Raw genomic sequence first — 15,505 nt, forward strand, 5'->3', positions numbered from 1 at the left:
ATTATCCAACTGAATTATTACTTATCTATAAATATTAAGTATTAAAGTAGCTTTTCTTATTATACAGGGTGACCCCCCCCCCCCCCCCAAAAAAACAGAACCCATAAAAATTGTAATAAATCCTCAAAAGGCTTAAGCTTCAGTCTGTATATGATCATTCCCCAAAGTTTCCAATAGTCTTCCCCAACATATCTTGGTCAACCAAGGACAAGACATTTCAAATGATGTGATGTGTTTTTGTACTTATATTGTTACTTCTAGCATTAATTTATTTCCAACAACACCAGATCAAATTTGTTGTATGTGAGAACTTACTTGACAATAAATTTGATTCTGATTCTGAATTTGATTCTGATGTCAGTCATTTTTTGCATCCATATTTCACTATTTTATTACACTGACCTCCAACACCTAGAATTATAGCTACTTCTTCAATCTTGATATTTGAAATCCAGCTGGTGTCCAGGGCTATAATTCAATACTTTGATACTTTTAAATAATATAAAATATGATGTGCTGGATACTAGACATAAATGAAACATTTTAATATTTATGTGTAAGCATCCCACACCCTTATTAATAATTATGTAGGCAACTTGGAAATTGATGAGCTAATAAATCCTTGTCTGATCATCAAGGAGTATCAAAATGTCATAACCTGATATTGACATGAGATAAAGAATAAAATGGCATAAAATTTATTATAGACACAAATTAGCATCTTTATGTTTATATTAACATGCTATGTAGCGTCACCCTGCTGCCCCCAATTTATTTTCTGCAGACGCCACTGTTTGTTAATTCTCAGATAAACTGGGAGATGAAGTGGCATATAACTCCGTTTGGAAAGGGGGATTTTCATCTGAACACTGAGATCTGGCAACTCAGCTAACAAACGCACTTTGAACAGCAGTGATGATAAACACGTTTTCACCAGCACCGACACAGTCCAGACAACCTGTAATTTAAAATAAATAAATAACACCCACAGAAACGCATGGCAGTGGTTTGCCGAGCAATGTTAGACAGATAAAAAAAAGAAGCCTGCCGCTGAAATGAGCGACAAAGCCGAGAAGAGAGGGCCTTCAGCCCGCAGAAGACGGACAACCAGCTCCAGCAGCAGAGCGGCTCCCGTGAAACAAGCCAACGGGGGCAAGTGGCTCGAAACCGGGGAGAAAGCAAAGCATCATCACGCTAAGGCGAAAACAGACGAGGTGTTAAAGCATGCAAGGAAAAACGACAAGGAGAAGGAGTGGGAGATACTGGGGCAGAAACAGCCCACAGACAGCCAGAGGACGGCGGAGAGCCCCGCGGAGGACATCGACGAGAGATTCAGGTGAGCTCGTCTTTTCACTATCACAAAGTTAAAAACCCGGGGATTAAACACAACTCGCGTCCTCACCTTTTGTATCACTCCTTTAAATTTACCCAAATTGCTGTCGATAAATCCTGCCCCTACCAATATTGAATTGTGGATAATACCTTAATTAATTGTTGAGTGTTTGTCCATTAGTTAATTGGTTTCTTTTCTGGGGGTTCGACTTAACGACAGGCTGTGAACGCCGCATAACGACAACAAGCGACCTTGTTCGGCAGAGGTCGAACGAACGGACACATTATTTTTCTTTCGTATCCACAAAAGTGAAGGTTCTGACCAGCGTTTTTTCTTGTTTCCTAAAATAGACCACGATTACATTATCGGCAAACCAAGTTGCGCCAAGATCGTCTCCCCCTCACACTACTGCTGCATTCAGTGGAAACTCAAGGATTCCCGTTTTGTGGCTAGACCGTTTACCCGTTACTTTCTGTGGATGCATAATGTCCAGTGTGTGCAAAGTTTCACCTGTTTTTATTCAGTCTGAAATTTGCCTCAGGCATGTTGAAAGAAAATGTATACCCTTTGTAAGTGGATTTTAGGCGATGCGTGGCAGATGATGTGACAAGATAGCAGTTTAGCAACTTTAACACATTATGAATTTGAGTTCTTGTTTTGCAACTACAAGAGGTGACAAATCTCTTGTAGTTTTCTGTTCCGTGCACATATTTCACACAACTGGATGGCAAAAAAACAGACAAAATGGGTCTGCCATGGCCACCTAGGTCTCCAGATGGCGTCGTGTGTAATACAGTGTCACTCTACTGAGATGACACCCCCCATACCAGATTTGTACACTTTCTATCTGCGCATGCACACTCTCAGGTAAAATCAGGTTTACAGGCTGGTTATTTTTCTCCATAAATTGAAACCAGCTCTCAGCCCTTTTCACACGTGGAAGATTAAACTCAGTACAGAACAAACTTCCCGTTATTTGAGGAGACAAGATCAGAATTTATTGTCATTAAACCTGATTTATGTATGTGAATCTGTGTTTTTATAAGTTTAGAATGATCCCTTCACATTTTGTTGGGAGCGGGGCCCCCCTCACGGATCCCATGTTGACAGCATTCCTGCTACAAAAGGAATTCATAATTCTCAGGTTACTCTTCCACATCTGTATTTTTAGAAACTAATATGTGCACTTCCAGCTCTTAAGCCCCTTTTACACCGGACCAACGTAGGGTTGCGTAATGTGGCGTACTGACTACGCCGAGCTTATGCAGCCCTATGTGGCAATACGCTGAAGGATGCAAAGGGGTCCGCGAAATGGATGCAAAAAATTAAATATATTTAAATTAAACTCTTTAAAAAATTAAACATGGTTATTATTTTTTTTGCAGACATTTGGCGTAGAGCATTGGACGTAGTGCTCTGTGCAACACTCCGCTACTGTATGCAACTCTACGCAACACTGTGCAGTGCTGCTGTACACCATGCTTGTGCAGTTGTGTGCTACCCTACACCAGTCCAGTGAAAAATCCTTTTAAGTTTTTTATCAGTACATTCCTGCATTGCTAGATTTTATTCATCCCGCTGGACTCTGCTGAACTTTGCTGGCAGTGAAGCTTCAAAAACACAGAAGAAGAAGAGGCAGGCCAAGCTTCCCCCTGCATGCAACATACACAGCCATTCGTGCTTGATAGATACACAGCACAATGCAACTCTACGCAGGCCCGGTGTGAAAGGGGCTGGAATCGGTTGAAGATGAGTGTGTGAATAAGTGCACTTCCAGGTTTGGCTACAAGTTCTACTGGTGAACTTTAGCTTTGGTTCAAATGTTTTGTGTTATGTTCTCAGTCAAATGTTAGTAATGAGTTCAACCAGTTTTACTTGACTTGTGTAGTTGTGTGGATATAAATATACTACTGTGGATTGGATGGATCCCACTCTCTTACAGGCTGATATTCTGCCACATATCATTCCATCAAAGTGTCCAAATGCATTTAGAGGGAAACAGACTGTGTCTTTGCTTTGCATTCTGATAGCAATGGGCCCGTTAATGATTAATAAGATCTAAAGTCTCTTTTGCCCTCCAGAAGGGCAGCTTTACCACTAAAGGTCATAAATAATGTGGAGACGTTGGACAGAGTCCTTGATCACCAGACAAGAGTCTCAGTGGTTTAGCTGTGCTCAACTGTTCAAATGTATCTCCATAAAGGTCTCCAGAAAAGTCAAAGAAAAATCAAAGTCCCAAAGTGACAGTTTTTATTTGCCGACAAAGCAAGAAAAATTCACTGGATCAGCTTTGATTTACACTGGTTTGCGGTCATCTTAAATACTGTGAAAAGGGTAATTTCTCCACCCCAGAGGGTAGTCTTTTCTAAATATAGCAAATCTTACATCAATAAAAAACTGTTGTAGATGCAGAGGTGGAAAACTCCAGCTTCAGAAAGTACATTCCAACCACATATTTGTTCCATTGTCCTAATAAACCAGCTGACTGTAATTAGTTCAGCTCTTCAGGCAGGTGGAAGAGCTAATTATTGAGATCACCTGTTGGAGGTGCACAGGTAGAAGCAATACATGATTGGGCTTTTACTTTCTGAAGCTGGAGTTTTCCACCTCTGTTAGAAGATATCATTTTTCAGCCGGTACCAGGGTTTGGTGAGATCACTTTTCTGGAAAGTACCCGGGTCATGGAAATTCGCCCTTTAAAAAAAAAAAAAAACTCAAATTATCATAAATTTCTGCTGGTATGTTTGATTTATTTCAATATTCCTTTTTTAAATAGTGCTTCACTCAGATTTTCACCCTTAATTTCAAATTGTTGCCCCATAGCTTTTTAAGTGTGTGTGTGTGTGTGTGTCTGTGTTTGTGTATATATATATATATATATATATATATATATAAAACATTTTTCACACAACATGTTTTTGCATACAGCGTTTGAATATATCTTCTAAATGCTTTTACCTAGTCTGTGCAAAAAGAGCTTATACTTATCCTTCTAAACATCTGTTAAATATTAGCAGTAATACACAACATAATCATCTTCTGGCATTTGCATATCATCATAACGTGTTTGTTATTAGCACATCGCTTGTCTTTGGTAAAAATTATACCACAATATTACTACATGGGGACGGTCTGTAGACGTACAGACAAATGCTACATTTATTTATTTCCTTGACATCAAATCAAAATGCAGCAATGTAATAATAATTGTTGTTGTTTATACAAAAGTATAGGAATGTGTTTTGTACCATAGAAACTGTTAGAGAGGTGGACTGCAGCAACTAATTATTAAATTAATCAGCATTTTTTTATTTATTTCTTTTTTGTAATGATTAATTGTTTGGAGTCTCTTATAATATCCAAATTCTCTGATTTCCACTTCTTCGGTATGAACACATTCTGGTTTATTTTACTAGTTTTTTGATTCCTATCTGGCAGTAAGTTGAGTATCTCTGGGTTGTGGACAAAACAAGACATTGAAGGCATCACCAAGGGCTCTGGAAAACACTGATCGATAGTTTTCACAATTTCCAGATATGTTATGTACCTAACAAACAATCAGGAAAATAATCAATCCATTAATAGATTATGAAAATAATTGGTAATTGCAGCCCTACACCGGAGGATTATTGGTTTGATTCCCTATGAGACAGGAAACTCACTAAGGTGCCCGAAATTGAGCAACATCCTTTATCACCAAGATGCTGACGTGTGTGTGCGCATCACTGTAAAGTATTGCATATCTACATCAGATGGAAGAGTGTTGTAGAAATGCAGTCCATCTACTTGCAAAATAAAGTCAAACTCTTGAAAATCCAAGCTCAGGCTTGCAGGCCCTTGATGTGTATGTGATACAATACAGCGTGAGTGTGATGATTGTTGTGTGAGCAACACCAGAATGGTGAAATGAAGCGATTGCAACAGTTTAATTGGAGAAGTGCCAATGACATGAGCTGTCACTGACTCACTGTAGCTTCCTCTGTATCATTATTATAACCACCGAAGCACATCTACCTTTCTAGATACACGTTCCTCTGTTGCTGTGGTCTTGTGCACATCTGCCTTCAGAAATCCATGACTAAACCCATCTTTGCATGCTGCTCTTTTTTACTTTGAATCCTTAATCGTCATTCAGGCTCTTCTATCATTTCATCTCCTTCTCTCTACACTGCTGTTCCTCCATATGCCATCTACTCTTTCTGTCCTGCTTTTTCTGTTTTCCTGTCCATTGTCTTTCATCTAATCCATCATCTTTCATAAAATCCATCGGAAAAATGATCCCAGGTCTTTATAATACTCTCTGGCTTCCACCTTCAAGAAAACCTCTCACAGTTCTTTCTACAGTACCAACAAGATTTTGCCTCATAAATGTGACAAAGTGTAAGTAGCAAAATGTTCACTATAGAATAATTTAAACGCACATGACAGACAATGTACACACAGTCTGGCTGCAACTAAGGATTATCTTTGTAATTGATTAAGCGTTTGATTATTTTCTCAACAAATTGATGGTCAATAAAAATATCAGAAAATGGTAAAAAAAAAAAAAAAAAAAAAAAAAAAAGACCCCAGAATGATACTTTCAAATGTATTGTTTTGTCCACAACCCAGAGATATCCAGTTTACTGTCACATAGGAGAACGTAGTAAAATAAACCAGAAAATGTTCACATTTAACTGTCTGAAATCAGGCAAATTGGATTTTTTTCCCCTCTAAAACAAATGGTGCAAAACAGTTAAGCAGCTATCAAAATAGTTGTTGATTAATTTAATAGTAGATTCGCAATTTGTTAATTATTTCAACTCAAATGCACAGTAAACCTTATTTTGAATTGGACCAAATACACCTGAACACTAAATCAGCTATAAAAGGTTCCTTCAGCTGCTCCCTTGTTTTCACTCGGGGTCACCACAGCAAATCCGAGGTGGATCTGCATGTTGAATTGGCACAAGTTTTGCGCTGGATGCCCTTCTGGCATTCATTACATGGAGAAATGTGGCAGGGGTGGGGTTTGAACCGGGAACCTTCTGCACTGAAACCAAGTGCACTAACCACTTGGCCACCACCCCTCAAGAACACAGTTGATTTTACACGATATGCAGTGGAACCAAATACATGATGGACACATTGTTGATTTAACACTGTGAAATTCACTGTGTAAGAAATAAATTACATTTTAACATTGACTCTGTTGAAGCCAGCAGTCAGATGGTCGGACAGCACCTGCCTGCTCTTTAAAATACTGAAGGTATACAACCAAGAACCATGAAAATAAAAAATAAAAAAATGTGTTGGAAAGAAATGACACCTACTTTCTGTTAAAAGGTAAACTATTCAGTTCATATAATTTGTTTCATATAAATGTAAAAGAAACATACAGTAACTGAAATGACTGTTCAGTGCTCTTGGTTTTATGAAAGAACACACCTAAAAGACATTTGTAACATTATGGGACTGTTTCTTTGTAGATGTCATGTCCTCCAGGAGTCTCTCCTGAGCTCAGCCAGCGGCTTCAACAACTACAGAGGAATCCTCAACTGGTGTGTTGTCATGTTGGTGAGTAAAGCCGCTTGAGTTTTTCATAGGAGTAGAACGATAAATCGCATATCATGATGATCATATCGTGGAGCCTGTTTCTATTATTATGTATTTATTTTTTAATGAATGGAGCGTGAACAGGGGTGTAATAATGTATCGAATTATGATGAAAGCATCATGATGTACATTGAATCATGGAGCTTCTCTGTTCTTAGACCTCTGGATTTTAGTACTAAAAATCCACTGCCTTGTGACGTCAATATTTATGATTTAATTCTGTGTTACACACCAGCACTAAGTATGCTTATACAACCCCTGGCAAAAATTATGGAATCACCGGCCTCGGAAGATGTTCCTTCAGTTGTTTAATTTTGTAGGAAAAAAAGCAGATCACAGACATGACACAAAACTAAAGTCATTTCAAATGGCAACTTTCTGGCTTTAAGAAACACTATAAGAAATCAAGAAAAAAATATTATGGCAGTCAGTAACGGTTACTTTTTTAGACCAAGCAGAGGAAAAAAATATGGACTCACTCAATTCTGAGGAATAAATTATGGAATCACCCTGTAAATTTTCATCCCCAAAACTAACACCTGCATCAAATCAGATCTGCTCATTGACATTGACCCTATGCCATGACATTGACCCTATGTGTCTTTTTGCAAGGAATGTTTTCGCAGTTTTTGCTCTATGGCAAGATGCATTATCATCTTGAAAAATGATTTCATCATCCCCAAACAGCCTTTCAATTGTCCAAAATATCAATGTAAACTTGTGCATTTATTGATGATGTAATGACAGCCATCTCCCCAGTGCCTTTACCTGACATGCAGCCCCATATCATCAATGACTGTGGAAATTTACATGTTCTCTTCAGGCAGTCATTTTTATAAATCTCATTGGAACGGCACTAAACAAAAGTTCCAGCATCATCACCTTGCCCAATGCAGATTCGAGATTCATCACTGAATATGACTTTCATCCAGTCATCCACAGTCCACGATTGCTTTTCCTTAGCCCATTGTAACCTTGTTTTTTTCTGTTTAGGTGTTAATGATGGCTTTTGTTTAGCTTTTCTGTATGTAAATCCCATTTCCTTTAGGCGGTTTCTTACAATTCGGTCACAGACGTTGACTCCAGTTTCCTCCCATTCGTTCCTCATTTGTTTTGTTGTGCATTTTTCGATTTTTGAGACATATTGCTTTAAGTTTTCTGTCTTGATGCTTTGATGTCTTCCTTGGTCTACCAGTATGTTTGCCTTTAACAACCTTCTCATGTTGTTTGTATTTGGTCCAGAGTTTAGACACAGCTGACTGTGAACAACCAACATCTTTTGCAACATTGCATGATGATTTACCCTCTTTTAAGAGTTTGATAATTCTCTCCTTTGTTTCAATTGACATCTCTCGTGTTGGAGCCATGATTCATGTCAGTCCACTTGGTGCAACAGCTCTCCAAGGTGTGATCACTCCTTTTTAGATGCAGACTAACGAGCAGATTTGATTGATGCAGGTGTTAGTTTTGGGGATGAAAATTTACAGGGTGATTCCATAATTATTGCCAGGGGTTGTAATAGGACCGAGAAGAAAATTAGTGCTATGTTTTGTCTTTTGACATGTCCAGATATAAACAGCGGGAATTAAAAGCTGACAATCTAAACTGTCTTCTCATACTAATTTTTTGATGTCCAACCCAAAAATCATCAGCATATAGCACAAAAACAAACGAGTTGCCCTTGTTCCAAAACTTTCAGGTGTGAAGGACTGTAAGAATTATTTGAATATTAGTTTGAGCTCCAAAAGTAATTTTTTTTCTGATGCTGTAGTGTTCGATCTTTTCAAACTATTATTCAGTTGAGTCAAGAATCAACTCTGAACTGATCTTTGATCTGTTTTATGCTATGATTTTTCTTTGAGTAGCTTTGCTATGCTTTTTTGTCAACTGCCTGGTAGCTTTCTCATAATGTAAATAAGAAATGGAGACATTAAGATTAAAATCTCATGCTTGATACAGAATGTATCATACTTTGTTAAAGTTAAATTTCTGGGTTCACTAATGTGCCACAGTTTTGTTTTGTTTTTTTTGTTTGTTTTGTTTGTTTTTCCCCACAGCTGAAGTCACTTAAGGACAACAGGCCCCCACAAAAATAATCCTTTGTTTTAGTTGGCCCGCTTTTTACTCTGGTGTGTTTATCCTAAAGCAGCCCGCTGTGCACGTCTAATAACACTTAATATGTTGATAAGAGTGGACGATACTAATATCCAGTTAACGTTAATCCTAATGAAATAGATATAAATTGACTCAACATTAAAGTCACACACTAACCATGTGTGCATGTTTGTGCATGCACGTCGTGCACCTACAGTGTGTGCAAGAGCATATAAATGCATGTTTATGTACTTGCATGAAAGATAATTGTAGTCCTTTATATTGTTGTAAGGAAATATCAGTGTAGTTTTGTGTGCATGTTTAAATCTAGCATAAATCTGTAGTTCTGTGGCTGGATTAGTCACATATTTGAATGTTGATACTATTGTGGTCTCCAAGGACAGTTAGCAATACTGCTTGGGACATTTTGGTAAGGTCTGCTTGATTAGACTAGGACTGATAAGTGAAACATAGAGGTTTGTGCATGTGTGACATGCACAATAAAGAAGCTACATTGTGTACGTTGCCCTTAATTACCAAGAACATCACTGCCATCAGTAAAGTGCTAGTTGTATGTTCCAATAGAGCAGGTATTGGAGATATATATATATATAAAATTGGCACAAGTTTTACGCTGGATGCCCTTCCTGACGCAACTCCAGTTTCACCTGGAGAAGCACTCGCAGCCGCTGGTGTTCCAAAGAGGTCTCCCATCCAAGTACTAACCAGATCCTGCTCTGCTTAGCTTCTGAGATCTGACGGGATCAGGCTGACATACGAGTATATATATATAAATAAAATTGTAATTAATTCAGATTTACCATATGTATGGTACATGGACTGTATTAATTTAGCCTTTTTTGAGTGTCTGTATCAGATGGTAAAAGAGCCCATTAATATGTCAGGGTAAACATTCTGCAGAGATATGCAGGATAACGAAGGTGTTTATAATGATTAGGGAGTGCACGGTGCACAAATCATTCCTGAGGAGGCGTGCAGATAACTGGTGCTTGTGCATGCTAAAAATAAATAATGTACAGCAGAACACTGAGGGAATCACTTTGCAGAAGGAATGTAATGATGGCAGATTGCAAGAAAAGCGCTTCCCTTTGTGTTTTAGCTGTGTATTATTTATTTTTAGTACACATGAGCACCAGTTATGTGCATGCCTGTTCCTGAAGGTGGTTTTCTGAAATAAAGCATCATACATCCTGGGCTTTTACACAAACTGTTCCCATTGACTGTTCAGGTTAAATTAATTCTTCTGCTGCAAACCCGTCATCTAGTAAACACATTTACAGTACATTGACCTATTTGGCAAACACAATTTAAAATGACGCAAATTACCCTTTCTGAGTGCATGGTGCTCCTCAGGGATGTGTTCTGGCTCCTACACTGTTCAGTGCTTGAATGGAGTGAATGTTGGGTTGGGTTGTGGAAACCAGCGGTTTAGGTGTTTTTGTTGGTGAGGAAATGCTTACTTACCTTGACTTTGTGGTTGATGCTATGAACTTTGCGGTGTCAGTGCTGGATACCCTGATTGCAGCACTTGACAAGGTGAGTAAGGAGTTAGTGAGTGGGATTGCAGTTGTCCTGGATCAAAACTAAATTCCAGGCTTTCAATGTCTTCCTTCCATCAGAAGTGTATCTGTATGTGGTGAAAGTTTCAGTACTTGTAGAGACATTAACTGAGCTGCAACATTCATGTCTCTGAATCCTAGACCTTAGAGGTCAGGAGACGCCTGGAAAGACTTTATGGAGTCATAAGGTTAAGGGTAGGCATGTTTGGCATTACTGATACATTTTTAAGTGAGTTATAGTGTAACAAACACTGTGGCTCATCCAGTCCATTGTTATAGGTATAAGACTGACTGCTCAAGAGGCTGTCGTATTTTTAGAAATACTATCTACAAAATCTGAACTTTCTCTGACACACAGCAAACAGCAGTTGGCTCTAGGTTAATTGGTAAACTAAAATGAGTACTAATGAAGCAAACTCATAATTGCCAGTGTAGAGGAGGTTCTGTTTTTGTCAGTAGGATATGTCATGCTAGTTGGTAGGAAGGCAGACCTTTGGCCGATAGAAATGACTGATTTGAACAGTCTGAGTCCTGCTGAATCATACAGCCTGTGCAGGCCACAGGCCGGTGTATTGTGTTACATATGGTGGTGATCACTTCTTGATGTTGAAGGTTACTAAGCCAGAGGTTAACGATGAGGGAATGTAATATTGACACCACATTGTTGCCAGGTTTTGTGTGTTGAGTTGTGTGAACGTGTGTTAAGTTGAAACATTCCACAGTCTCAACAGCATAATCTGGGCATGTGTCATGTTTCTTCTGATCTTACTGTCTTTAAAGTAGTAACACTTATATACTGAATATGACTACCATAAAAATAATCTAAACATCTATATTGTGCATGCAGCTTTGTCTTATATGGAGAGAGGATAGGTTCGTCTAAGAAGGTTTGATAAGTGATGAATGCAGTAAGAGTCCAACCTTGAACCTTAATCAATAATATAACAATATCCCCATTTTATGCAGGCAGCATGAAAAGGGAGAAGTGTTAGATAATAATAACAAAGACAACAGTGACAAAATCAGAAATCATCTTCTTCTTTCGGCTGTTCCCGTTAGGGGGCGCCACAGCAGATCAATCCTTTCCATTTCATTCTGTCCTCTTTATCTTCCTGTCACACCAACCACCTCCATGTCCTCCCTCACCACATCCATAAACCTCCTCTTTGACTTCCCTCTTTTCCTCCTGCCTGTGATTCCATCCTCAGCATCCTTCTCCCTGTATACCCTGGGTCCCTCCTCTGCACATGTCCAAACCATCTCAATCTCTCCTCTCTGATTTTGTCTCCAAACCGTCCCACCTGACCTGTTCCTAAAGCCCCTTTCACACTGGGGCTGCTCCCAGTTGTGTCGTGTGTCATTATGACGACGCCATGTGGAAGCAACTTGGTGCGGAGACGATGCAGCTCAGCGCCACAACAGCGTGAGGGACGCAAACAAAAAATCATATTTAATTTTTTTTGCGTCCTCTGCTCGACGCAGAATTAAGTGGTTTCAGTGCAAGTCAGAGCAACAGGACGGTACTCAGCGTGACTGGAAGCCACACCCTCACAAGACGATGTTACCCGATGCCAGTTTATGATTTCTGCTGTGTTCCATTGTTCCCGCAGTATAAATCACGCAGGATTGTTTTTATACCATGTACTCAATGCAGTAAAAACTACACACTAAAAAAAAGACCACAGAAAAAAAAATGCTGATTGCAGCTGCTGCTCCTCTCTGTGTGGAGCTGTCTGGTGAAGAGAGGGACTGTGAAGCAGCTTCTTCTCTCACAAATGTGTTTAAATAAAATCCATAAAAGTCCTGCTTACAGACTGATTGCCAGAGACATCCATTAAAAAGTACGGACATCTCTAGTCCACTTACAGACAGTTCGTTCACGCGCGCACATGTGAACAATAAAGAAAGGAAAAAATAATTTGTCTGGCTGCAGGCATTAGTTCCTTGTTTTCCCCTCAAACTCTCATCACTGTGTTTAAAAAAGGACATAAGTCCTGCTCACAGACTGATTGCCAGAGACAGGACATGTCAACATCAAGTAGAACTCCAGACATCTCCACATTTGCTCAGGGACGGTTCGTTCGTGTGCACGCGCGCATCTTACGGTCAAAGGAGGAAAGATAAACTATAACAGAACTCAGAGCGCAGACCTGCAGCTCAGCACAAGAACATATAAAGTAGAAGAGAAGTCAGAGTGCAGTTTGGCTGCAGACAGACTGTGCGGCTGCGTTCTCACCTCCTCTGCCCCCTGCTGCGCGCACCTGACGCAGAAATTCCTGCGTCGTCATGACGCAACTGGGAGCAGCCCCGGTGTCAAAGGGGCTTTAAGCCATACAACATAGCTGGTCTCACTACTGTCTTGTAACTTTCCCTTTCACTCTTGCTGATATTCTTTGGTCACAAAATCACTCCTGCCACCTTCTCCACCCCACTCAACCCTGCCTGTACTCTCTTCTTCACCTTTCTACCATACTCTCATTACTTGGACAGTTGATCCCAAGTACTTAAACGCATGTACTTTCACCACTTCTACTCCTTGTAACTACTACTGACTTTCATTCCCTTCTCTCCAGACCATATCTCCAGCTTTCCAGGCTAGACTCAACCTGCTCTTTACTCTCAGTACAGATCACAATGGCATCTGCAAACATCATAGTCCATGGAGACTCCTGTCTGATCTCATCCGTCAACCTGTCCATCACCACTGCAAACAAGAAAGGACTCAGAGCTGATCCTTGGTGTAATCCCACCTCCACCTTGAATGAGTTGTCATTCTTTCTGCGCATCTCACTGCTGTTACACTGTCCTTGTACATGTCCTGCACTACTCTCACACACTTCTCTGCTACTCTCTTCATACAATAGTACAACTCTTTTCTTGGCACTCTGTCATAAACTTTCTCTAAATCGACAAATACACAATGTAACACCTTCTGACCTTCTCTAGACTTATCCATTGGTATTCTCAAAGCAAACCTTGCATCAGTTGTGCTCTTTCTTGGCATCTTGCTGCTTACAGTGTTCACCTTTTTTTCTAAGTCTAGCTTCTACTACTCTTTTCCATAACTTCATGCTGTGGCTGATCAGCTTTATGCCTCTGTAGTTACTGCAGTTCTGCACATCAGCCTTGTTTTTAAAAATCAGGCAAAATCTGAAATAATGGTATAAAATTCCATCTTAATCAGATGTAATTTCAATGTTGCTTTTTGTGTTTGTGCAGCAAAAAATACACATAACTTCAATAATAAACAGGTGTTGGCATAAGTGTTTATAAGTGCAGAGCTTTAACAGTCATAATGATAGTTTATAATGTAATCTGTGTATTGCTGCTCTTTTGTGAATAACAGAATTCTTACAAATCATACACAAGATTTGTAGGTGAGTTTGCTCTGGTTTTAAAAAGTAAAATGTTTTGCATCTAATTGTGAAATGGTCTCAGCCATTAAAAGAGAAGTAAATCCTACTTCCCCAGCCAAGGCCAGCAACCATTTACAATTGGGTGGACTGGGACTATATAGATCAGGGGTGCCCAAGTTCCATCCTCGAGATCTACCTTCCTGACACTCTTAGTTGTCTCCCTGTTCCAACACACCTGAATCTAATGAAAGGTTCATTAAAAGCCTGCTAACAAGTCTTTCATTGGATTCAGGTGTGTTGGAACAGGGAGACAACTAAGAGTGTCAGGAAGGTAGATCTCGAGGACTGAACTTGGGCACCTCTGATATAGATGAAGTGTCTTGTCCAAGGAAGCAGACAGATAGTGTGACTGGGAATCAGACCCATGCCATCATATAGGTAGCCCAACTGCTAAGTAGAAGGTTCACAAATACTATTTGTTTACTGGTAATGCTTTGAACTTATGTCTGTCTTCTGTTTCAGGTGCTCAGTAATGCCCGCCTCTTCTTGGAGAACCTTATAAAGTGAGAATAAATGCACAGCATAGAAATACACACAAACATCTAATCCATTGTAATGTTGATTTTTATGTCAGGTTTAGCAAAAACAATTTTTGACAAAATAGTTTCAGCTAAATATTGTTGGGGTCATGTGTTAACGATGGTCAAAGTTCCACAATTCTGTTTATGTATATAGTGGTGCAGCTTAGCTAAAATTTCCATTAAAAATTGTTCCTTTTGTGATAAAAGCATGGAATTGATACAAATTATTGGTGAGTTGATAGCATTTTTTAAAAGGAAGGTTGGTACCATCTGTCATGCTTAGTTATCATGTTACAGGGTAACATATGTCATACATCATAGAATCCAATGCACGTCGACCTTGTTTGACCTTTACTTTGCAGACCAAGCATTCAACACAGTCAAAACTGTTCCATTTATTAATCCTTTTATTTCAACCAATAATTTGCATCACTTTTTACCAAAATTGGAGCAACTTTAACTTTTGACCCCTGTATAAACTGAAACTGATCTTTGTCACCATTTTTGCTGTGTTTACCCCATACCTCCAGAACATTCCGTCATAGATAGTCAAACTATACCTTTTTGGAATCATTAAGATCAGACAATAATGTGGTATAGTTTCAACAAGATTGGAGCATTTTTAAATTTGACCCTGTGTAATTCTTTATTGACCCTGTGCTTGTTAGCGGTCAGCTCCGGCTCCGGGATTCCTCCGCATCCTGCCAAGAGAGATTAGTTCATTTCGAATATGTGTGCCGAATTCCATGCTTTTATCACAAATGAGTATTTGTTTTGCTATGCTGCCCCACTAATAGACTCAATGCCTTGTGGTTGCTAAATCTGAAACAGGTTGTTTCATATGTGTAAATTGTGTGTAACAGAAGGTAAAATTTTGTTACTTGCATGGGCTTTTTCTGTTATGATCACAACTGTATGTTCTTTGGTTTTTTTACACCCACTGATAAAATTAAGAGCACACAAACC

General features: G+C 39.2%; 1 protein-coding gene across 1 annotated transcript in view; it reads left to right on the plus strand.

Moving 5' to 3' along the window:
• Positions 1–840: 840 nt before the first annotated feature.
• Positions 841–15,505, plus strand: part of LOC117501682 (diacylglycerol O-acyltransferase 1-like) — a 40,809-nt gene continuing 26,144 nt past the window's right edge. The window contains 3 exon segments of the mRNA XM_034160637.1: positions 841–1,336; positions 6,802–6,889; positions 14,481–14,521. Of these exon segments, the coding sequence (XP_034016528.1) occupies positions 1,056–1,336; positions 6,802–6,889; positions 14,481–14,521 (410 nt within the window). The 5' untranslated portion in view covers positions 841–1,055.

This window comes from Thalassophryne amazonica, chromosome 20, assembly GCF_902500255.1.
Source record: "Thalassophryne amazonica chromosome 20, fThaAma1.1, whole genome shotgun sequence".
NCBI lineage: Eukaryota > Metazoa > Chordata > Actinopteri > Batrachoidiformes > Batrachoididae > Thalassophryne > Thalassophryne amazonica.